The sequence below is a fragment of the Ahaetulla prasina genome, chromosome 2 (assembly GCF_028640845.1).
Source record: "Ahaetulla prasina isolate Xishuangbanna chromosome 2, ASM2864084v1, whole genome shotgun sequence".
Classification (NCBI taxonomy): domain Eukaryota; kingdom Metazoa; phylum Chordata; class Lepidosauria; order Squamata; family Colubridae; genus Ahaetulla; species Ahaetulla prasina.
In genome coordinates this window covers 230,071,046-230,094,479 of record NC_080540.1, presented here as the reverse complement: position 1 = coordinate 230,094,479, position 23,434 = coordinate 230,071,046, and the positions used below count along the sequence as shown (strand labels likewise).

The following is a 23,434-nucleotide window of genomic DNA, read 5'->3' as shown; positions in this document are numbered from 1 at the left end:
GAGGATTGGAGTAGAACAGATTTCCCCAATCTTTTCAGCTTTGCAGACCGGTGGGAGGGAGAGGGAGAAAGATTCTGTGCATGCAGCTCCATTTGTGTGAGTGGTGGGCATGTGTGTCCGCCACTCATGCAAATGGAGCGCATACAAACACACAGGCTGACCCACCACTTCTGCAGCCCTATTCCAAAAGGCTCAATGCCCGATAGTGTGCCCGGAGGTTGGAACCCCTCAACTAAAAAACCTCTAAGGTCCCTTCTAACTCTGTTATTCTGTTATTTTCTGTTCTAGAATAATAGGGTTGGAAGGAACCTTGGAGGTCTTCTAGTCCAACCCCCTGTCCATGGCAGGTGATCCTATACCATTCCAGACAAATGGCTGTCCAGTCTCTTCTTGAAAATCTCCAGTGATGGAGCACCCAGAACTTCCAGGCAAAAGCCATTATAAGGCAGTTCCTATCATTTTATCACAGCACTTGTGCTAGGCTGAAATCAGTGTCAAGAACAGAACACTGTTTTATTTGCTGAGGATATTTAGTCTGACAGCTACTTAGATTTTGGCCAGGCAAAGTAATTTTCTCTTACCAATTTGCAAAACCACTCAAACATCATCTTGCAATATAGGTCTCAATGGGCAAATTACTTAACATCTGTGCTGTTGTAATACAAATAACCAGAGTTCAGATCAACAGCAGGATTTATTAATTTGAACTATCACACAGCAATTAACATGATGAATCATACACTGAATGTCCGTCATTAATCAAAAGCATTTGTATTATTGAATGCCACTCAATGTAATACTTGTAAGGGGAAAGCAGTCAGGGACAAGAATTTAAGATATGAAACACTAACTATTAACAGTTAAATATTATCCAAATTCAATCCATGTGCCAATCATCACATAAAATGGCCAATTTTGTGACAGAGGAATGAAAAAGATTAATTCATAATTTAAATGTTTTTATAATATACAATTGCATTAAAAGTATCTCTTCTTTTTTAGAAACTGTATTTACCTTTATTAATTGCATAAAATCAATTACAAGTTTTACTTTCTGAGTGTTAAGTTTCTTAATTTTAGCATTTGCTTGCTCAGATTCTTCTTCCAGATTGATGCCATCTTGTTCCATCTGTCTTAAACTGTATAAAAAAGATTTATGAGTCATGTTTTGAGAATAATTATTACGCTCTCCGTTCAACATTACAAAAATATGTTTCGGGAATCTTTTGGAAAATTAGAAAACAAGATTGCTATTTTGAAAGTAGAAAATCATTATCATCAACATCGGAATATGCTGCACAGGTATCCCTAAACTCTCAAAGTTTAGTTTAACACCATCTGCTAACTGTACATTAATCGCACTAATTCTCAATTATGTCTTTGATAAATCTATTCTATCACTTTTCCACCAAGTGAAACATGTTTTAAAACTAGCACAGGTTTCTTGACCCAGACAACACAACAGTATAAAACATTCTTGCCTCAGTTTTCTCAAACTGTTATTTAGTTGAACGTTTACATAATGTTTAGGCTCAAGATAATTATTACAGCAAAGACATTCTAAATAAATAAAATTACATACTATATTTCCTACAAGGTTATTTACCCTGACAGTTAAAATCCCAAGAATATTGTTATTCGGATAGTCTTCAATTTACAATCCTGTAGTTTTGCACAAGTAATTACAAACTGCAGGATAGGGCATTTGTAGCCAGTTCCCAGAAACCAGAGGGAGTCCTCTTGTTGCTGTGGGCTGGCTGCAAATACCCTATGTTGCAAATACTCCATGTCTAAATCCTGCTTGGATTTTGGGACAGACCATTTTTAGCCAGCCTCTTTCAGAGCGAAAGGGCTGCCTCCTGGGATTTTGGCCTGTGCAGGGCAGAGTTCCTTTGGCATGCAGCTTTTTGAGGCATGATGCCTCATTTAATGACCACTTCAGTCCAACATTTTCAATCTCAACTGTGGTTGTAAATCAAGGACTATCTGTAAGTATTGTATGGGGAAGGTTGGGTGAAGAGAGAAAAACTTCAAGCAAAAATAATAGCCACAAGGTGAATGCTGCTGAAAGGAAGAAACAATCACGGAAAAATAACTGAAGAAAATTAAAAAATTAAAGGGAAAATGATTATGTGACTATAACCTAACTTAATATTTGTATTTCAGTTTTAACAGTCTTCTTGTAAGATTTTGTTTTCCAATAAAGGAAACAAAACTACTATCTATTCATTATCATAAAATTGTGGCAGTCACCTCTTTTCCTGGAAGGCATATTACATAGGAGAAGAACTAGATGATGTTTTGGTTTTTCTTTCTAAATTCTACTTTTCTACCTAGATTTTAAAGTAATTTTATATAATCCATACCTATCACATTTCATACTAATTTTTGATTCTAATTGCTTCCTTTTATTTTTTCGTTCCAAGAGTTCCTTTTTCTGTTGACGGAGTTGGTTGTCTTTGCATTCCAGGTGTTTCTGCTTCTCAGAGTGTAATGCCATTTGAGAATCCAACGTTTGCAACTGCTTGTTAATTTCCTATAAGTAGCATAGAAGAAAAATACCATTTTATGTGCAATATTACTAAGCATATTTGCTCTGACTGCTTTAAATTATACATATTTTACTCTCATGTTCAATAAAGTAACAATTTACTATTTGGATTCAAATAAACAGAGCTGTTCTTTTTATGCATGTGTGCGCGCGCACACACACACACACAGTGTGTGTGTTTTGAACAGAAGCTTTTCTATTAACAATACAATTGTGTAGCCAATCTAAATTAAGTCACACTGAGTTCAATGTCCTTTAGGAATTAATGCTAACTAAGATGTATAGAAATGTAACTTTAGTCTACTGATTTGTTGATCTAGTGAATTAAATTCCTGCATTAATCACCTTTTCGAACAGGTGTTACTTAAATTCCACCCACCTACTAAAACTCTTTCTCTTACATATTATCTTAGTAAGGAATAAGATAGACCATTCTTGAATTATTATACATTCTTGATAATCTTAAGAATTTCAGTAATCTATTAATTTGAGGAATCCTTAGTGCTCTCCGAGCTTGGTTGTTGGCTTGAGGATGTTTCATTACCTGACTAGAAAACATCATCAACCTTGATCCACATACATTCTAGTAGAATCAATTTACCGTATTTTTCGGTGTATAAGACATACTTCCCCCCCCCCCAAAGTGGATGGAAATGTGAGTTTTATAGAGTGAATGTTGCCGAAGCCTCACCCACCCACTGGCCCCCACACTTCAGCCTCTGCCTCCCAGCAATTTGCCTCCTTGCAGCAAACAGCCTGGTCAGCTTCAGCATAGCCTGATTTAGCACGAGCAGCTGATTGGGGGTTGGATCTGCCTCCTAGAATACAGCCTATCAGCTGTTCCAGTCTGCGGGGATCGCCGTCACCACATGCCCCATTTTCGGCCTCTGTGCATCCTGGGTCAAAAATGGGACACGTGGAGGCCGAAAATAGAATGTGCGGAGGTGGCAATAGGTGGTAGCAGTGATCACTATAGACTGGAACAGCTGTTAGGCAGTATTCCGGGAGGCCGATCCAACCGCCAATCAGCTGCTTGTGCTAAATCAGGCTGTGCCGAAGCTGACCAGGCTGTTGTTGTGGCTTGTGAGTTGCCAGCAGAGCTGGTAGCAGACTTAGATGATGAGGAGGTTGGGGAGGAACTTAGGCCAGTCCTGGAGTCTGGAGAAGGCTCTGATGGATGCTCTGTGTCTAAGTAGAAAGAGATCCAGGGCTGTCCGACATTTCCCAGCTGCCTTCGGAGTCAGAGATAAGTGGGGAAGAACAGCTGGGGCCTGTTACAGATGCCCGCATGTGCCGAGCTCTCAGGAGAGACGAACAATTGAATACCAGGAGCCGAATCAGAAAGAAAGGTACACGTAGATGCTGAATGGCCCTCCCTGGCTGGGAAATAAATAGAAGCTGAAAGGGAGTGGCGTTGTGGGAAACAGTTGTGTCTCAGAGCCTGCTTGATTTACAGCTTTGTGGCTGGAAGCTCCCGGCCTGGCAATCATCCAAGGACTAATAAGGTCTGTACTTCAGTTAACCCTTGGAAGGATTATTGCGTGGACTTTCCTGTGTGAGAATGCTATGAATTCCCAGTAGCTAAATAAAGAGGGTTTTTCGGGACAAGCGGTTCTGTTTCTTAGTTCTGCTAAGGCTGGGTCAGAACAGCTGTTTGCTGTTTGTTGCAAGGAGGCAAATTGCTGGGAGGCAGATTTTTTCCCCCTTGTTTTCCTCTGCAAAAGCTAGGTGCATTTTATAGTCCAGAGTGTCTTATAGTCCAAAAAATATGGTCATTCTTCTACTATCCAATTATCAACATTCCTTGTTTTTAAAAACTTGCACTAGCTTTAAAATGGATATGCGCACAATATCTCCTCTATTGTATCTCTAGGTTCTCCAAGGTTCTCAAATGAAATTCTACCCTGACTACTATAAGTAACCTTTTTAAGAAGTACAAATTGGTGTACAACAATAAGTTACCTGAGAAAAATTCATAACCCAGATTGTCAATATATTTTCAAAATTAGAAGTCATAGGTTGTAATTATTTGATTCGTAGTATGGTAAAAGAAATACTGCTAGTAACTGAATGAAAGAAAAATCAAGCATAGCAGCACATTTCCAAATTTAAGTGTGAAAACAGAAAGAAAGCGAATAAATCAACACATTTATTTATTTATGAAGGAGTGATATTTGAACCTGGACAGTTGTTCGGTCTCCCTGCTATTTTCAGGACAAAGGCATGACTGAATATGAAAAATAAGCCAGTTTAAAGTTATCCAAATTCTGAAAATATTTTTTCATATCCTGATAATTTGTATGTTGCATCTGTTTTACTGTTCATCATTGTAGTACATGATTTTATTATCATTAGTACAATTTTAAATTGTATGCATCTTTCCTATGGCTTGACATTCTATATCATTCTATACAGAATATGTATCTTTTCCAACTGTGTCTATTCTGGATATGCCACCATTTTCAGAAGCAAGATATACCTGGCTTTTTCTATAATGGTGTATTTTCTGAAACTGCTCAGAAAAATTGTAGACTCAGTCCACATATGAAAAGATTAAACATTTGCCATTAGGAAGAGAATTAACTAATACTGCTAATATTAAATAGTAAAAGTATTATTTTTAAAAAAAAAGAAATGCTCCATGACATTGATATAAAAGAACAGAAAAACTGCTAGGGACAAAGACATTTTAGAATTAAAAACACCCAAAACCTCAAATAAAAATGGAATCTTGCTTTCTTGAAGCAAACAGAAATTAACTTACACTTCTTTTGTCTTCCAACTGTCTTCTTTTATCTGCATCCACTGTAACAGTAAGATACTGTGCTGGCCGCAGTGATATGTTAGTGGAAACAGACTGATTTGTGTAACGGGATATTTTTACTGTGTACTTTTCTTCTGCTGTGTAGATTTGCCTAAGTTTTGTTTCCTTTATTACCTGTACATGAAACAAGTGACAAAATGAATATAACAGGAAGTAGAGAAGTTATCTGCAGCTCCAGGAAGTTTAGCTGCTGCCAGCTAAGGAACTTCCTGGCAAGCTGAAAGGAGGTGGATGGTGTATCTTACTTTGTTACTCTCTTAATGTTTGGTTAATAAAATCTTTTTTGGCATTTCACCGGGGTTCCCTATTATTTTTGTCCCTCAGCTGGCAATAGAGGTGTTCAGGAATACATCTCACCCTTTCAATCATATTCCTAGTCTTCTCTGTCCCAACAGGAACCTCATAAATATAATACTGATGACACAGATAATTCATCACAGGGAATGGAGCATCGAATAGCTCCCTTAAGTAAGAGAAAAATCCATATCGGCTGAAAAAAAAAGAAAGAAAAACAGGTAGACAGCTTTTCTGTTACTATTAATACACATATTCCCTGAGCAATGAAGCTGAGATGGAAATGTGTGGACAGGAAGCATCTTACATTTACTAAAATAAAAATTAAGTTTATGCAGTACAAAAACCAAATGGTTTTTTTTTCCAGGTTATAATTTTACTAACCATAACGGTGTTGATTTTTCTAATCAAATAAGTTGATTTTATTTACAAATTAGAAACTATATTATCAAGTAAAAAACATTATTTAAATTCAAAAGAAAATAACAGTCAAAAAGTAGGCATAAGCCATTCTTGGAATATTTATAGACAAGCAAAAAGAGCCAGTTGGGTGACTTTGGGTCAGTCACTCTCTCTCAGCCCAACCCACACCTCACTGGATGGCTGTTGTGGGGAAAATAGGAAGAGGAAGGTGTGCTGGATATGTTCAACATCTTATGTTACTTGTAAAAATAATCAAAATGGGATACAAACAAGCAAGCAAGCAAGTAGAAACAAAAAACTGTAAAAGATAAAACCATCGAATGAAGCACTGTATATCACTTTTCTATAGTAACACACACTAATTTATCTATTTTAACATAGGGCTGTAATGCTTACTACAGTTCTTCAATTGGTTTTGAAGGTCTTTTTTCAGCAAATGATTCAGTAGGTGCACATACGGCATTCACTCTTAGTTTGCGATTATCCCGCATCTACAATAGGTTGCACCAATAAAGAAAATGTGAATTCATTTATCTTAAAATAATAAATTTGATTATAATTAGAGTATATGATAATATTGCCTTCTGAATCTAACTAAGGATATTCTTTCTGCATTGCCACTGTATACAGGCAGTCCTTGATTACTACTTGCTTCATTTAGCAACTATTTGAAATTATGTTGGTGTAAAAAACAACAAGCTTTGCAACCAATCCTCACATTTGCGACAGTTGCAGCACCTCCCTCCCCCCGGCACAATTTCTACTTATGTGCTTCATACCTGACCACTGGCAAGCAGAGTTAATAAAGATTGTGGAAGTAAAACCTAAGTCACAGTCATGTAATGTCTTGTTTCATAACCATGGGGATTCACTTAACAATAAGGGCCGGTTTAGCTCACGCTGGTAAAGCCTGTTATTAAGAACACAAAGCCTGCAATTACTGCAGGTTTGAGCCCGGCCCAAGGTTGACTCAGCCTTCCATCCTTTATAAGGTAGGTAAAATGAGGACCCAGATTTTTGGGGGGGCAATAAGTTGACTTTGTAAAAATATACAAATAGAATGAGACTATTGCCTTATACACTGTAAGCCGCCCTGAGTCTTCGGAGAAGGGCGGGGTATAAATGTAAACAAAAACAAAAAAACAAAAACAAACAAACAAACAAACAACCAAAGCAGCAGTGGGGTCATAAGCGCATCACGTTCACAAGATATTTCACGTAGCAATCATGGTACTTAGTGACACAGTTGCTGGTACTAATTGTGGTCATTAAGCAAGGACTACCTGTATAAGATAACTAAAGTGCTAAATTCTATGCATATTTTTGCTTTCTTTTCAAAAGGTAAGATTATTAACCAAAAATTGTTCACGAGTATTTGAGAATTACTATTACTATTAGCACATAAAAGTGCTTTTTCTGTACCAGAAAGACAACTTTAACATCTGTTAAGGAGAGAGTCCTATTAAGATTGGAGATCTGCCTTAGAACAGTCTTCATAAAATGGCTTGAAACGTGAACAAAAAACAGCAATGATTAAATATCCATTTAAAAATCTACTGCAATCTTACAATTAGTTAAAGCACGATGTAGGAAATAGGTTCTACTTTATTCTGTGTTAAATGAATCATGTCAAGAAATGCATCCAATTCTGATTGCACACATTGTAGAGGTGTAAAGGAATAAAATAGTTACTCTGGAGACTGTGGACTCTATTACTGTGTGTTGACAGTATTGAAAAGAAGTTATATCTTGCACCAAGCAAGAGTTTGGTATCAGAACAAAGTTGGTGAATGGCTTCTTCTATACTGCTACAACACAACTCCCAAGAATCTCTCATTACTGATCACCTGGCTGGTGAGCCTGGTAGTATCTATCTTATGTCCTTTGAATGATTTATCGGCCACTGAAAGTATAATTTATTTTAAACAAGAATAACAGTCCATCAAGTTAAGAGTAAGGAAATACACACTGTCCCTCCCTCCCTCCCTCCCTCCCTCTCACTCTCTGTGTGTGTATGTGTGTGTGTATGTAGCTTGAAGCTTCAAATATTCATCTTTATTGCTGAACAAAATAGATCCCCCCTCCCCAATTCTACTTGCTTAACAAGTTAATTTCTAAATTATATAATTATATCATATACCTCCCTGGCCGATAGGTGGAAATGCTATTTAATTAAGCAATCTTAATGCTACTACAATGACAGTAATGCTAGGTGCCAAGGCTTACATATTAAGTCTCCTAAACCACCAGTTTCTAATCATTTGAACAGATCTTTACCTCTTTTAAAAATATTTCCATATCTTCCTTCAATTCAAAGACAAAGGCCTTCATGTCATTAGCAGAAATGTGATTTTCTACATATTTAGCGTGTTTATTATCTTTCATATTGATCTATATAAGAAGAAATGAGAGTTACAAAAAAATTGCATTTAAAAAATCCAAAACCCCGGATTTTTTAATAATGTACACTATTCCCTCCACATAATATGTTGCTATAGATCAGGGGTAGTCAACCTTTTTATACCTACCACCCACTTTTGTATCTCTGTTATGTGTTCTAACCACCCACCGGTTCCTCAGTAATGTGCAGTGTATCGTTATCTGTGCATGCCTCTCACGCATTGTGGATTGGGTTTGTGGGGGGCACTGGGTACCAGCTCTGCTTGTCTTTTATAGCTGGGTGGTTTGGGGGGGAGATGCGTGAGCTATTCTGGGATGAGGCTGTTTTGTTTGCGGTTGCAATATAGTGCCATTTAGTTTCACTTACATAGCGTGAACTAAATTTATGCGCGGGCAATACAAATAATATATTTTCAGAAATTTAAATTGTCACAGGGAATTTTGTGAAAACCTAATGAAAATGTTTTTAAATAATGCTACAATTTTTTTTAAAAAACTCAATTAAATTAAAAAAAAAGGAAAGTGCTTCAGGATCAGACAAAATCCCTACCGCCCACCATGAAAGCTGGAACGCCCACTAGTGGGCGGTAGGGACCAGGTTGACTACCACTGCTATAGATAGAACAATCGTTCATTACTGTAACTACACACATATCAATACAGCTTTGACTGTACACAGCAGAAAGTCAATTTGGAGGGTCTTCACAAAACAGTGCAACCTCTTCTCCAACAAGATCTATACTGAATAGTACTCATTAGGCAAAATTGTTATGCTTCATATATATTGTAACTATGAATGCAACAAATCCCCACCCGAACCACTCAACAGGTTACAATTTTATCTTCATGTAATAAGGATCATGATATAACCTCAAAATTAAATAATTCAAAACGTTAATGTATCACAATTCTGACATTTTTTAGAATGCTCTTTATAATACAGGCATATAATAAAGCATCAGAATAAAAACCTTTGGTTCTATATTTTTGTACTTAAGTTTCATGCAACAAATCCACATAGGTAACTTAAGACGTCAAAATACACATATCCCAACTGATAATAAAATAATGGATTATTTAGAAAGTTTTAAAAATAAGATTATAACAGGTAATGATTAAATTTTAATAATAATACTGAAGTGAGTCAACTTACAGAAAGCAGCACAGGATCACAGACACTTTTTTTAAATCGGTCTCTATTCTGTCTTAGCCACATAAGAGCATTATACGTATCTTGGAATCTCCCTTTCAGCTTCTCTTCCTTTATAGTCATCAGATTTTCAAATTGAGCAATACGATCTGCTATACCTGTAATTTTAATAACCCTGAAATGTTTACTGTAATATGTGATTAGAAATATAGCCTCCCTCCCATTTTACTAATAGGCAGTGAAAGCATACTTAACAGGATACTTTTCTGCTCTTCTAACAGAGGTTAATGTTTATAAGAGCTTAATGGAGACTTATGAACTATTCCTATGAGATTATCCAACAAGAGTTACTGAATTTTCACCAGAAAACAAATGTATAATAACTTCTATTCAAAAGATGTCTAAGAATCTAGCTCTCATAGCAATAGCCACCCTTTTCCTCAACCAATCATTCTGTGAGTATAAATTATAACTAGAGAATAAGATGAAATCCAAGATGTTTTTACATGCTTATATAAACCTCATTCCCCAAAGCTATCCCCCAACATCTAGCAAGTCTTAGAATTTCTGAGAATATTCCCTAAATAAGTACCGTATAATGTGAAAAATTAAATGTTAAAGACATTCAGACAGAAATGCTTGGATCCTGCCATGGAACAGGTAAGAAAAGGGAAATATCACATCTTCCCTCTGGACAAAGAGGGTAAATTGCCAGTTATCAATATATGTTTATTTGTTTGGAACTCAGGTTGTATGAATGGCAAAAATATACTTTAGCACCTTTACCTTTTCTTTCTTTTAGCAAGTTCTCCTTTTCCCTACGAAGATCATTTAATTCACCATCAATATTTTCCTTCTCTTCCTCCAACTGTCTAAGGTTGGCATTAAGAGAATTCATTAAAGGCTGAATGTTCTCAGCATTCTCTGTGTTTTTAAGCTCATTGGTCCAGTCTTCTATCAACATACGAGTATTTTGTATTCTCTTCTGCCGATCCATTTCTGCCTCTCGTTTCATCCTTAAAGCTAGCTTAATATCGTCAATCTAAAAAATTCAAAGAAATATTCTCCAGAAATGCCAATAAAAAAGTAAGTTTCTATTATAAAATTGCAAAGAAAAATGGCAAAAGACTTGTACTTTTAATTACTTTTGCCAGTGGTGAGTTGCCCACAGTTCGCAAGAACCGGTAGTAAAACCGGTGGGAGGTTCCGCCCACTGACCTGGATGTCATCATAGGTGATTTGCGCACGCGCAGAAGAGCGCGTGTGGGCACAAGTGAAGTGAGCGAGCACAAGCGGGCGCGATGTGAACCGGTAGTAAAGGTTAAGTAGAACCCACCCCTGACTCTTGCTCCCACAATGAAAGTTGTTCTGTCACACAATTCCAAAATTTCAAATACGGGTAATCCCAAATTTATTATTTTGCAAAGTAGAAGTAAAGCAAACAAAATGGTCTGGCATATATGACTATGGGAAATGATATAGCCAAATACTCAAAGGAAGCATCTGTGTTCTATAATTCCAAGGTACCCACCTCTTATCTAAAATGTATTTTTTTTAAAAAAGTCAATGTACTCTACAATAGATACTGTGTATGGAATAAAAACAGTTAAAAATTACCTAAATTGGAGATTCTCAAATTGTGAACTGTGATCATTGAAGGGGACACAAACAACTGGAGGACTCGATGCAAACATTTTTTTGGCCAATCAGGAAAAGGAACAGCACTATCAAAACCTGCTCCAACTTTGTTAGGGTGCAGTGACAGTGGACTTGGACTAGGGCACAGGTGTCAAACTCGTGGCACCACGTTGCTGTCATGTGATGTTTTACGATGTTTTTTCCCTTCACGGAGATGGGGTGGGAGTGGCCTGCGCGTGATGCATCCGGCCTGTGGGCTACCAGTTTGCACCTCTGGTCTAAGGAATCAGGAAATCCTGAGTGCTGTACAAATTCTGCCTGTGCCAGTCCACAATAAGCTTGTCCAGATAAGGGGGAGTAAAGACTAGAGCAAGTTGACAGAATTAGAAAGTGCTTTGCCTGGGTGATATACATAAACTCATTTTAGGAGGGCATTGTATTACACTTTAAGACCCCTGAAGTAATTGTAAAAGTAAAATTTGAAGTGATTATTATCATAGTAAAATTCAACATTTATATTCTTGAAGATTGTAACAAGACTGCATTAATACTGCAGACTGCCATTAATACTGCAGACTGCCATTCATACAATAGGACTCCTCTTCTTCCCACTTCACCCCCTTGAGGTTGAAGTTTGAGTGACAGGTGAGATTTTGTCAAAACGATGCTGCTACAGGTAATCTCCCTTTAAAAGCCACTCATTCAGTGGCTTTGAACTTTGACTGTTCAAAGTTACAATGGCACTAAACAAGGAGACTTACAATGCTTCCTTATAACATTGTCTATCCATCCATCCATCTATCCATCCATCCAATTTGTTGGTCGCTTGTCTTACCACGGAGTTTCACTTGTCACAGCATCCTTGCAGTTATGTGTTTGTGATTTAGATGTTTGGCAACCAACTCACACTTATGAAAATTGCTGCGTCCTGTGATCGTGTGATTGCCATTTGTGATCTTCTCTCCTGGTTTCCAACAAGCAAAATCAATGGGGAAGCTGGCAGGTCGTCACAAATGGTGACCACGTGACCACAGAATGCTACAATCGCACAGGATTCACCTAGCAATGGCAACTGGAACTGCCTCAACTACTCCCATGGGGTCACATGATATTGTGCTCTACAACCACATCGCTTAGCAATGTAGTTGCCAGTCCCAATTACCAGTGTTAAGTGAGAACTACCTGCAACTACAAGTCAAAGTCTTTTAAGGGAGAAAAAAACTTACTTGCTTGTATTTTTTCTCCAAAGCATCCTGTTGCTGTTTACATTTCTGAGATGTTTCTTTGATGCCTGCGATCTATATAAGAGAATTTTAAGTTAGCAGTGTGTTCTAGTTAGTGAATTTACCAATTAATGTAGCACCAGGGAGCATGAGCATGCTACATTTTTAATGAGAACAGACTGTATAAAGTTTGTTCTTTATAGCTCTTTATAGTTCATGGAAAATAATCACCACTTGATACAAAACTGTAAAGTATTATTGTTGAGTTTATCAACTGCAATTTGAATAGCATATAGAATCATTTTAAGGCTTCAACCTAAACTAGAAATATTTATTAAGAACAGGGTTTCTATTTTGGTAACAGGTACAGCTACTAAACAGAGATATCATAAACTGAGACCAAATTTCTTTTTTCTTCACATTCAGTACTGCACTGAGATATCATAGACTTCCACAAGCAGGAAAATAATAGTGAATGCCTTAAAAAGAATGATTGGCAGAAGTTTAACATGCACTTGTTCAAGATTCTAAGTTTTCAATCAGCACGCTAATACTAAAAATGAAATTAGTTAACTCTCCTAAGTTATATTTGCTCCAGATGCAGAATGGAACAAGGATACTAGTACGGAAAAGAAAATTTATACCCTGGGATAAGACCTTTATCATTTAAAGAGCAGACCTTTTGCTTTGTTTGAATTAGAAATTTAGTCAATCTATGATTTCCAAGTCTCAGGGCTGCAGAACACATTTGATGGTTTAAATTCTGCTAAAGCTAGTTGTCACTTTATCCTAGCAACGTTTAAGTACTGTGATTAATTACAGATTATCAATTAACATCCAGTGGAGGTCAGATTAATATCTGATCCAGAATGCTTTCCCATAGTGCATTAATCTTGAAATGGAGGCTTGTTGGAAAACTAAATTTCATGAAATCTTTTTTTCTATTATTTTAACACAATTACCTCTGAGTTTTTAATAAACTGTTTCAATTTTAAATTTCATGACTACAGCCTACATTCCTATAACTTTTGTTATGTATATTAATCATTTTGACTTCTATAAGATTTCATGCAAATGTTATACAATGACTCTAAAACATGCCTTTTCCTTGATTTTGCCTTCCAGTTTTGCACATTGTTTGTCAGCTTCTCTCATCTCATGAATCTTAGGAGCCTGAGTCTGTCTCAATGTTTTTAATTCTTCTTTCTGTCTATCTCGGGTTTTTTTAGTCTCTTCATACAGCTTCCGCGTTTCTTCATATATCTAAAAAGCAATGCATGCAAAATAATGTCACTGCACCAACTATAGGATGATGCTATCTCATTTTGCTACTTTGTTCACATTTCATATTTATATAATTACTACATGTTAGCTTGAACCAAAATAGCTTAACTAGGCATTATTTAGCAAAGGAAAAACAATACAACTGACATCAAGAGACCACCAGATGGAGGAATGCTCCTATATTTTGTACTGTTAACTAAATTTTTATTTGACATTATGACCAGAATTACAACACTGCATAAATTTTAAGTGCCTGAACAATTTTACGGTGCAATTGCTGTTTGTAATACTTACACAATTGTTTGCTTTTTAACGAACATGAACCACTTGTTGATGTGTGTGTGTGTGTGTGTGTGTGTGTGTGTGTGTGTGTATACACATACATACACACATACAACAAATATGGATTTCATTGTCTTATAAACTTTTCTTTTTTCCGATGTTTAAAACAGTTTATTTCTGTCAAGATGACTGCTATACATTAAATATCCATGAATTTCTCAAACAAGTTAAAGGAAACAATGTAGTTGGCAACCCTGAAGCTGACCTGACTGGCCATTTTGAGGTTTCAGTGTTGCCACACTGGAGCTGAGGGATAGGGAGAGAGGAACAGAGATAGCTGGGGTTTTGTAGTCAAAACAAAATACTTTCCCCAGGGAACCAAGGATATTTCCACAGCTGGTCAGAGAGAGGAGGAATAAAGTTGCCAGGCAACTGGATGGCACCTTGATTGGACCATGTGACTGTCTGGGAAAGGGGGAAAACATTTACTTTTAATTAGGTGAAAACTGTGGGAATATTCAGAGTCGGTTTTCACCAGCCTGTACCAATATGGTATGTCAAATAAAACTATTCTCTGAGGAACCTACCTGCCTCGGAATTCTGTTTGTTATGGGTATATTACTTGGAACCCTGACATTAGCATTTTAAAAGTATTATGAATTTAATTTGGGGATTATAATTTCAAAGATATTTTTCTTACTTTTTTTAAATAACAGCAGATTGATGCTATACAAATCATATTCAAGAATTAAATTTTATATAGCTAATCAAATTCTGGGCTCTCACTCAGACCTTTTTGTACTATTCAATAGTATTTACTTAACTAAGCATATATCAATTTGCATAAATGTTGAATCATAGAAGCAGTCAAGTTTTAAAATATTACAGCAAAATGAAACACCATGACTTTAAAATTGTGTTCAGGCTATTTAAGTGGGAGCAGCATGATGTTTTTCTTGAATTAAAAAAAAAACCTAATACAATCAGAGTTCAAGCAGATGGTGGGTTAATCTGTTTTGGCTTGCCACAATAGAGAATCATTTCACTTTTGCAACATATTACTCTAGAAAAAACAACCAAGAGAATCGGTACTAAAAACATTGTAAAGAACATTGTAAATCTAAATCAACAGATTTCACAAGAAAGGGAAACTCTCTGTATTCAGCAAGGAATTTAGATTGTTTGTTTCTATTCTTACAATTCACTATCATGAAATAGACTGAAGAGATCCTTCCTTATATAGAGAGAGGAGGTTTCCAAAACATTAACCTACTACCATGTTTCCCCGAAAATAGGACATGTCCCAAAAATAAGGCCAAACCTGATTTTTGGGGTGGGCATAAATATGTGCCCTCCCCCGAAAATAAGCCCTAGTGACAGGGTGGGCGTGGCCAGCCTTTTTGGGAGAGAAGGCAAAGGGTAAGTGCTTGCAAATTCCCACTCTGCTCCTGCCTCTCCACTAGCCGACTCCCGGCAGCCCCAGATGCCCAAAGCCCGCGGCTGCCTGGCTCCCTTTTCCATAGCACCCGGCTCTTTATCAAGGATGGTGGCAGGTGGGGTGGAGGAGAAGCGAGATGCATGGAACAACACAGGGCTCACTCCTTTTGCCGTCTCTTCTCCCCCTCTCACCAGGCATGGCAGGAGTTCCTGCCCCTGCCCAAATTGGATGCAATTTGGGGGTTGCTGGTGGGGAGAGGAGGGGCCGGGGAGACGCGCATCTTACCTGACTTGCAGCTTGGAACTGCAAGGCAGGTAAGATGGCTCCATGTGCCCCAATGGTACCGTAATAGCAGCCTGGCTCCTGCCCTTCCCCGCCATCTCTTTGTCAAGAGGTGGTGGTGGCAAGTAGGGCGGAAAAGAAGTGAGGGGCATGGAGCGTGACGGGGCTCCTCTTGCCATCTCTTCTCCTCCTCTCGCCAGGCACGACAGGGCTTCCTGCCCCTGCCCAAATTGGATGCAATTTGGGGGTGGCAGGTGGGGAGGAGTGGGGCTTGGGAGACTTGAAATGTGTCTTACTTGCCTTGTAGCTCTGTCGCGTATCTCACCCTTGTCTGCAGGCAAACATGTTGTAGGGTAAAAAAAACCTCATGAGTTCAAACTTCTTGAACTCATGAGAAGTTTGGTTTTACCCTACAATGTGTTTGCCTGCAGGCAATGGCGAGACACACAAAAGAGCTGCAAGGCAGGTAAGACGTGCGTCTCGTGTCTCCCCGGTCCCTGGCGAGGGGGGGAGACAGCAAGAGGAGCGAACCCCGTCTTGTTCCACGCATCTTGCTTCTGCCCCGCCCCACATGCCACCCGCCTCGCCAGGTGCTGTGGAAAAGGGAGTTGGGCGGGCACAGGCTTTGGGTGTCTGGGGCTGCCGGGGGTTGCCTGGCAGAGAGGCAGGAGTGGGGCGGGAGTTTGCAGGCGAGGGGGATGGATGGATGGGAGGCAGGCAAGTGCCAAGAACGCTGGGGAGATTCCTATCTTTGGTTGCCCCAGCAAACAGCTGACGAGCAGCTGTGTTGCGCTGCTACAGCAGCACAACACAGTAGCACTCATGAAGTGGACACGCTCGCCGCCTCCTGCACCCCCAAAGTAATAAGACCCTCCTGATAATAAGGCCAAGCCCTTATTTTGAAGTTCAAAAAAACATAAGACAGGATCTTATTTTTGGGAAAACATGGTATCAGGAATGTGGTTCTGGGTTAGTTTTTATTTTTTCACAGCTGTTATTTTATAGTTTGTAGCTGATCTTGCCTATACTTGGAAGTTAAGTAGAATTAGGCCTGATAAATGCTTGGGTGGGAGATTCCCAAAGATTATCACGGCTATGGCCTGGACTACGGAGTCAAAAATCATCAAAGAAGGCAGTAGCCAAACAATTCCATAAATTACTATTATAAAATTATGTCCATGAAACTGAGCTTAACCTTACCTTTGTGTGATTTATTGAACAATTTAATTTTTTTCCTACCCTGTTCTATAATGCTCAAATAAGGTTGCAGGATGAAAACAAAATCTTAACTCCATTCCAAGAAAAGAAATTATTTTAGAGCTCCATATTAGATGCAAATTGGGGGATAGGAAAAAAAAGTGAATTTTTCATAATTTCATTTTGAAAACGTTACTATTTTTATAATTTATTCTGCATTTAATAATTATGGAAATTAGCAAAAAGGCATATTTAAAACCAACAGCTGGCAATCTCCCTTCTTTGTTACCTTGAGCAGACATTTACAGATTACAGATATCTGACATTTGATCAGCTTCCTACTTCACTCCAAGCCTTGCTTTTGTGCATGTGTAGGTCAATGTGTACTTGTGTTTAAAAATACATTTTCAAATCTCTTTATAAAAATTAAGAACTTACCACCCAAGGCCTTTTTTTCTCCAGCATTGCAATTGAATCTAGATGGTGCTGACGTTCATGATATCGCTCCACATCTTGCTTATATCTTTCATTCTTTTGCTTCATTTTTTCTAGATTGCTATTTTTTTCCGTGCATGAATTCTGTCAGCACATATATTTTAAATTATTTACATGACTAAAATAACAAAGTTAACTCTCAGGTTATTGCTATTCTACCATATACTTCATTCAATTATGTTCATGAGAAGAACATAATTAATATTAATGCAAATGGGAATTTTATCTCCAGAAATAGAACTTATTCTGCAATGTGCAGGTTAAAAACAGAAAGGTCAACGGGTTTGTAGTCACGTAAATGATAGATTCTAGTCAATTATCTGCTCTCAATTTCCACCTGCTGAATGGGAGAGGCAATTTTTAACAATTCTCCCTCCATTTGGAGAAGTCCTCCATTTCCTACTGGCATTGATGAAAATCTTGACTGGACCAATGAACATTCAACAAAGGGACACCACTTGGTACAACCCAATATACCTTTGAATATAATGCATAATTAGAATTTCTGGTCTTTGCTTTGAATCAGCTCAGATCCATATAAATGCATTAACAAGTCAAATATTTATTGAATGAAAATCTTCAATCAATCACTACTTATTCCCAAGGACTCAGATGTAAAGAAAAAAAAAACATTTAAGTCTTTCTAAAGACTTAGTTTTTTTTTCTTATTTGATAATAATACAGATTTAGAAGTTTTCTTGTAAACTAATTATTTCTACTCATCAAATATATATCTTTACATTTTAGTATTTTGTTTTTTATTCTTTATCCTATACAGTTCTTTCGTGTTTTTTCGGTTTCATTTCTTTTGTATTTTTTGATTTTTTTAAAATTATAAAATACAATATGGGGGGAGTTTTTCTGAGGAACAGGGACAGAATCAGCAATCATTAAACAAACTTCAATTGTTTGGGTTTTTTAAAATCTTAGATTTTAAGATCTTTAAAAAAGATAAAAGCTAGAAAGAAGATCCACAATAAGCAAAGAATAAAGGAAAGCTATAAGAAACAAAGCCAATAAACAAAGATAACAGCAAATTAGGGGACGGGAGAAAAAAGTGAATTTTTCATAATTTCATTTTGAAAATGTTACTATTTTTATAATTTATTCTGCATTTAATAATTATGGAAATTAGCAAAAAGGCATATTTAAAACCAACAGCTTGCAATCTCCCTTCTTTGTTACCTTGAGCAGACATTTACAGATTACAGATATTTGACATTTGATCAGCTTCCCTACTTCACTCCAAGCCTTGCTTTTGTGCATGTGTAGGTCAATGTGTACTTGTGTTTAAAAATACATTTTCAAATCTCTTTTTAAAAATTAAGAACTTACCACCCATGGCCTTTTTTTCTCCAGCATTGCAATTGAATCTAATGCAATTTGTATTTTTGTGATTTTTTTTTGTTATAAAATACAACAAATGGGGAAAAAGGAAAAAAAAGAAAAGTTTTTCTGAGGAACAAGGACAGAATCAGAAATCATTAATTCAATTGTTTGGGTTTTTTTAAATCTCAGGTAGTTAAAAAAAACATAAAAGCGAGAAAGAAGATCCAAAATAAGCAAAGAATAAAGGAAAGCTATAAGAAACAAAGCCAATAAACCAAGGTAACAGCACTCCTGCTCTTCTGAGTAGTCATAAAATATTCTCAATAAAAAGAAGGCAATTTATCTTGTACATACTTAGAATGCAACAAACCCAATATTTATCTTTAAAATAATAAAGCTTACACAATACATATTAGACTCTTACTTCAAGTTCTCGCTCCCTCTGCCTGAAGTTTTTGAGATCACAGTGAAATTTGTACATCTCCGGTGGACCAATGGATTTCTCTGTAGCTTCAAGTAACTCAATTTTGGACAATTTTGCAAATTCTCCAACTTTATCCTGCAAAGCAGTTGTGCAGTATTTTATGTGTATAATTGCATTCAATTATATTTTACATTAAAAGACATGAACTTTGAACTAATATAAATATCCAGCTATTTTTTATCTCTTCCTGACTAGTAGCCATCAGACAGCAGTTTCCGCAGGCTCCAGATAACAACCTTGGCATCTATATGTTAAGACATTCACCCCAAACAAGGCTTTTGAACACTGAACATGCTGATTCTCCACCTTACCAACAGAATGTACTCTATCACCAAAATATACTTCCCAGGCAGCTTGGGAATGCTGGAATCAGAGACAAGCCAACAGAGGTCGTGGCCAGAACAGTTTCAACTGCTACAGATGGTCCTATGATTTTCCCTGTGAGGTAGCGTTTGTTTGTTTGTTTGTTTGTTTATTTATTATTTATTTATTTATTTATTTATTTATTTGATTTTTATACCGCCCTTCTCCCGAAGGACTGTATTTCACATACAGGCAAGTTACTCAGCTGAGAGAGTTAAATAACTATATGAACTGTAAATAATTTCACACTTCTCACAGAGCACAAGGTTGTACCCAAGACATATCTACTGCAGAATTTCACTGTGCAATAAATATTCCATTTGTAGTACCACTCAGAGAAAATACTTCAGTTATGCTAATATAAATGAGAGAAGCCTAATATTATGATAATTTTTCCTAACATTTAGTCATAATCCACCTTCCTGTCATTTAAATCCATTATCATGTCATGCACACTTTGGAATGAAAGAGGTGGTACTGTAAACATGATTGTTTTCATAACTTGCATCTAATAGCAATAGGCATCTAATTGCATGTAATCAGGTAGTAAGTATTTACCTTGCACAAGATTTCTCATATCACTTCTTCCTTTATTATTTCATTTATTGAAACTGTTAATATTTATATATATTTTTAAATGAAAAGTATTCATACCTGTGGAAGAAACTGGCATAGATTGCCCACTTGAATATTTAAAGCAGAGACTTGTTCCTCCACCATTTTCAGACTGCAGGGGTTTTTATTAAGAAACCAAGTTGACTGATTGTTTGATACAGACATTTCTCGTGTGATAATGACATTGTTCGGCATCTTAAATCTAATGGTCAGAAAATAATTGTTACATTTTACCTTAGGCTATGGTAATATTTAGTACAATATAATTTATGTAGTATTAAAATAAACATGTATATCTCAATGTTACACTTTCTCAACTATTCTTCAATAACATTAATTTTCAAGTACAGGTAGTCCTTGACTAACTACTACAACTAAGATCAAAATTTCTGTTGCTAAGTGAGACATTTTTAAGTGAGTTTTGCCTCATTTTATGACCTTTCTTGCCACAGTTGTTAGTGAATCACTGGATTTGTTATGTTAGTAACAAGTGACTCTGGCTTCCACACTGACTTTGCTAATCAAAAGGCTGCAATAGGTGATCATATGATCCCAGTACACTGCAACTGTCATAAATATGAGTCAGTTGCTAAGGGTCTGAATTTTGATCACATGACCAGGAGGATGCTGCAATGGTCATAAGTGTGAAAATCAGTCATAAGTAACTTTTTTCAGTGCCACTGTAACTTCGAATGATCACTAAAAAACTGTTGTTAAGTTGAATACTACTTCTACACTTGTGAAAATAGGCATATAAACAAGACTCATTACTCACACCTCAATTTCAACTGTTCCTTTATTGCAACCTCGCTTCACATAATGACCAACCTAAACAAAAGGAAAAGATACACAGAGATCATTAATTTATAAGTATTGCATATCAATACCTAAGTAGAGTTGTTTAATACAAATTGTGAAAATATTTACAGATCCCTCACATCCTGGACATAAACTATTTCAACTCCTACCCTCAAAACAACACTATAGAGCACTGCACACCAGAACAACTAGACACAAGAACAGTTTCTTCCCGAATGCCATCACTCTGCTAAATTCCCTCAACACTGTCAAACTATTTACTAAATCTGCACTACTATTAATCTTCTCCTCATTCCCATCACCCATCTCCTTCCACTTATGACTGTAACTTTGTTGCTTGTATCCTTACGATTTATACTGATATTATTTCCTGATTGCTTATTTGTATTCTATGACTATCATTAAGTACCTTATGATTCTTGATGAACGTATCTTTTTTTTTATATACACTGAGAGCATATGCACCAAGACAAATTCCTTGTGTGTCCAATCACACTTAGCCAATAAAAAATTCTATTCTATTCTATTCTATTCTATTCTATTCTATTCTATTCTATTCTATTCTATTCTATTCTATTCTATTCTAAAATTGGGACTACCAGTGAATACCAGTGAAATGAAAAAAGAATGCAGAGAAGAGTAAGTATAAAGAGGTATCATTTTGGTTACCTAAACTCAAAATGCAATCTAGCAGAATTTAGCTCTCTAATTCATGACAGAAATCATAACTGCCAGTACAATACAGTATTTATAACAATATATGCAATTTAGTAAGTAGCATAAAAGTAAAAAGAACAGAATTTGATATTTAGTCACCTCTGAAATCATTAGTTAAAACAATCCAGCAGATAGAATACAGTATTGCCATAACAAAGGAGAGAGAAGAATTAAGGAGTAGCACCAATGCATGAATTATACTGAAGGACAACAAAACATTCCAGAGATTAAAGTTGTTTAGAAAAAAAAGTAGACAAAATAAACCAGGCTCTCTCCTAGTTCTGTTAACCCTTTAATGCCTTAGTAGGGACTTTATTATGGCAACTGCCCTCTAAATAGGATCCCCCTTGAGTTTCAGATAACCCCCAGTTTAATGACTTTTAACAGAGCATTTAAAACATGGTTTTGCCACTTAGTTTAGAGTAAGTAGGGATCCTTTTTATCTATTTTATTTCTGCTGGTGGCAAAAAGAATTGGTTACTTTACACCCCAATAATGCTATCTTTTGTTTAAATGTGATCAATTAATAAATATGAAAATCAATTCTGAAAGAGAGTACATTAAGGTTATTATACAAAGGACTATCATTTATTTGCTATGTATTATATGGAAATTATTTTATACAACTAAAGTTATATACCATAACAGAAGCCCAAACAATATCATATGATTCCAAACAGAACCAAACCAGAATCCTCACCTTCTCAGCTCGTCCTATAAAGGAAGGTTTTCCTGCCAATCCAAGGCATATCGCACACACAATGCTTGATTTACCTGTCCCATTAGCTCCCACTATCATATTTAGATGAGGGCCTGGCAACACCACACAGTTATCATAGGTTCTGAAAAGCAATTTTTAAAAGAATTGTTTATAAGAAAGTTATTTTTAAGGATAAAAAGCAGAAATTATGCCCTCAATGATTTATTTATTTTCCTATTTTTTCACTAGTTTTGAGTTCTCATTAAAATAGAAAGGCAAGATATAAAGCAAAGAAAGAAGCTAACAAATAGATACTGTATTTAAGATAATCTGACTTTAAATTTTAGCTCTGAAACAGAGAAAAATAAAATCATATGCCACAGTTTATCAAAGGACAAAGAAATTTAATGTATCTTAACTGAAACAAGAATTCTATCTAAAGCTAACTTTTTAATGCTAGTCTTTTAACCATCAAACATTTGCAATACTTCCTTTAGAGGTGGGAGTTATATCTATGTCTTTTATGGAAAAAGACAAATGGAGGGGGATGCAATACTTATATGAAGAAAGTGAACAAGGAGTTTTCATTGCAATCATTTGTCAATTCAGTCTCATAGTTTAACATTGGGCACATACCTGGGCAACTTTAATAAAGCTTAAATGAAAGGTTCTATCATATCGCAAGATCTAAAATGGACAGCTAACATCAAAAACATCATTAAAAAAGGACAGCAAAGAATGTTCTTTCTGCGCCAACTCAGTAAGCTCAAACTGCCCAAGGAGCTGCTGATTCAGTTCTACAGAGGAATTATTGAGTCTGTCATTTGCACCTCTATAACTGTCTGGTTCGGTTCTGCAACCCAACAAGAAAAACACAGACTTCAGAGGATAATTAGAACTGCAGAAAAAATAATTGCTACCAACCT

The 23,434-nt window shown here is 36.5% G+C and overlaps 1 protein-coding gene across 2 annotated transcripts in view; it reads right to left on the bottom strand.

Annotated features, from left to right (window-relative positions):
• Positions 1-23,434, bottom strand: part of SMC5 (structural maintenance of chromosomes 5) — a 47,016-nt gene that overhangs the window by 21,248 nt on the left and 2,334 nt on the right. Inside the window, exons 2-16 of one of the 2 annotated variants that reach the window (XM_058165595.1) lie at positions 22,509-22,650; positions 21,048-21,100; positions 20,312-20,474; positions 19,235-19,369; positions 17,425-17,565; positions 13,605-13,766; positions 12,507-12,578; positions 10,429-10,684; positions 9,646-9,800; positions 8,370-8,483; positions 6,489-6,583; positions 5,733-5,865; positions 5,316-5,489; positions 2,367-2,536; positions 1,016-1,139 (exon numbers count right to left, since the gene is read on the bottom strand). In XM_058165595.1, the coding sequence (XP_058021578.1) occupies positions 1,016-1,139; positions 2,367-2,536; positions 5,316-5,489; positions 5,733-5,865; positions 6,489-6,583; positions 8,370-8,483; positions 9,646-9,800; positions 10,429-10,684; positions 12,507-12,578; positions 13,605-13,766; positions 17,425-17,565; positions 19,235-19,369; positions 20,312-20,474; positions 21,048-21,100; positions 22,509-22,650 (2,089 nt within the window). Of the gene's footprint in view, positions 1-1,015; positions 1,140-2,366; positions 2,537-5,315; positions 5,490-5,732; positions 5,866-6,488; positions 6,584-8,369; positions 8,484-9,645; positions 9,801-10,428; positions 10,685-12,506; positions 12,579-13,604; positions 13,767-17,424; positions 17,566-19,234; positions 19,370-20,311; positions 20,475-21,047; positions 21,101-22,508; positions 22,651-23,434 lie in introns of those variants that run through there. The other variant, XM_058165596.1, reaches the window with a different exon arrangement.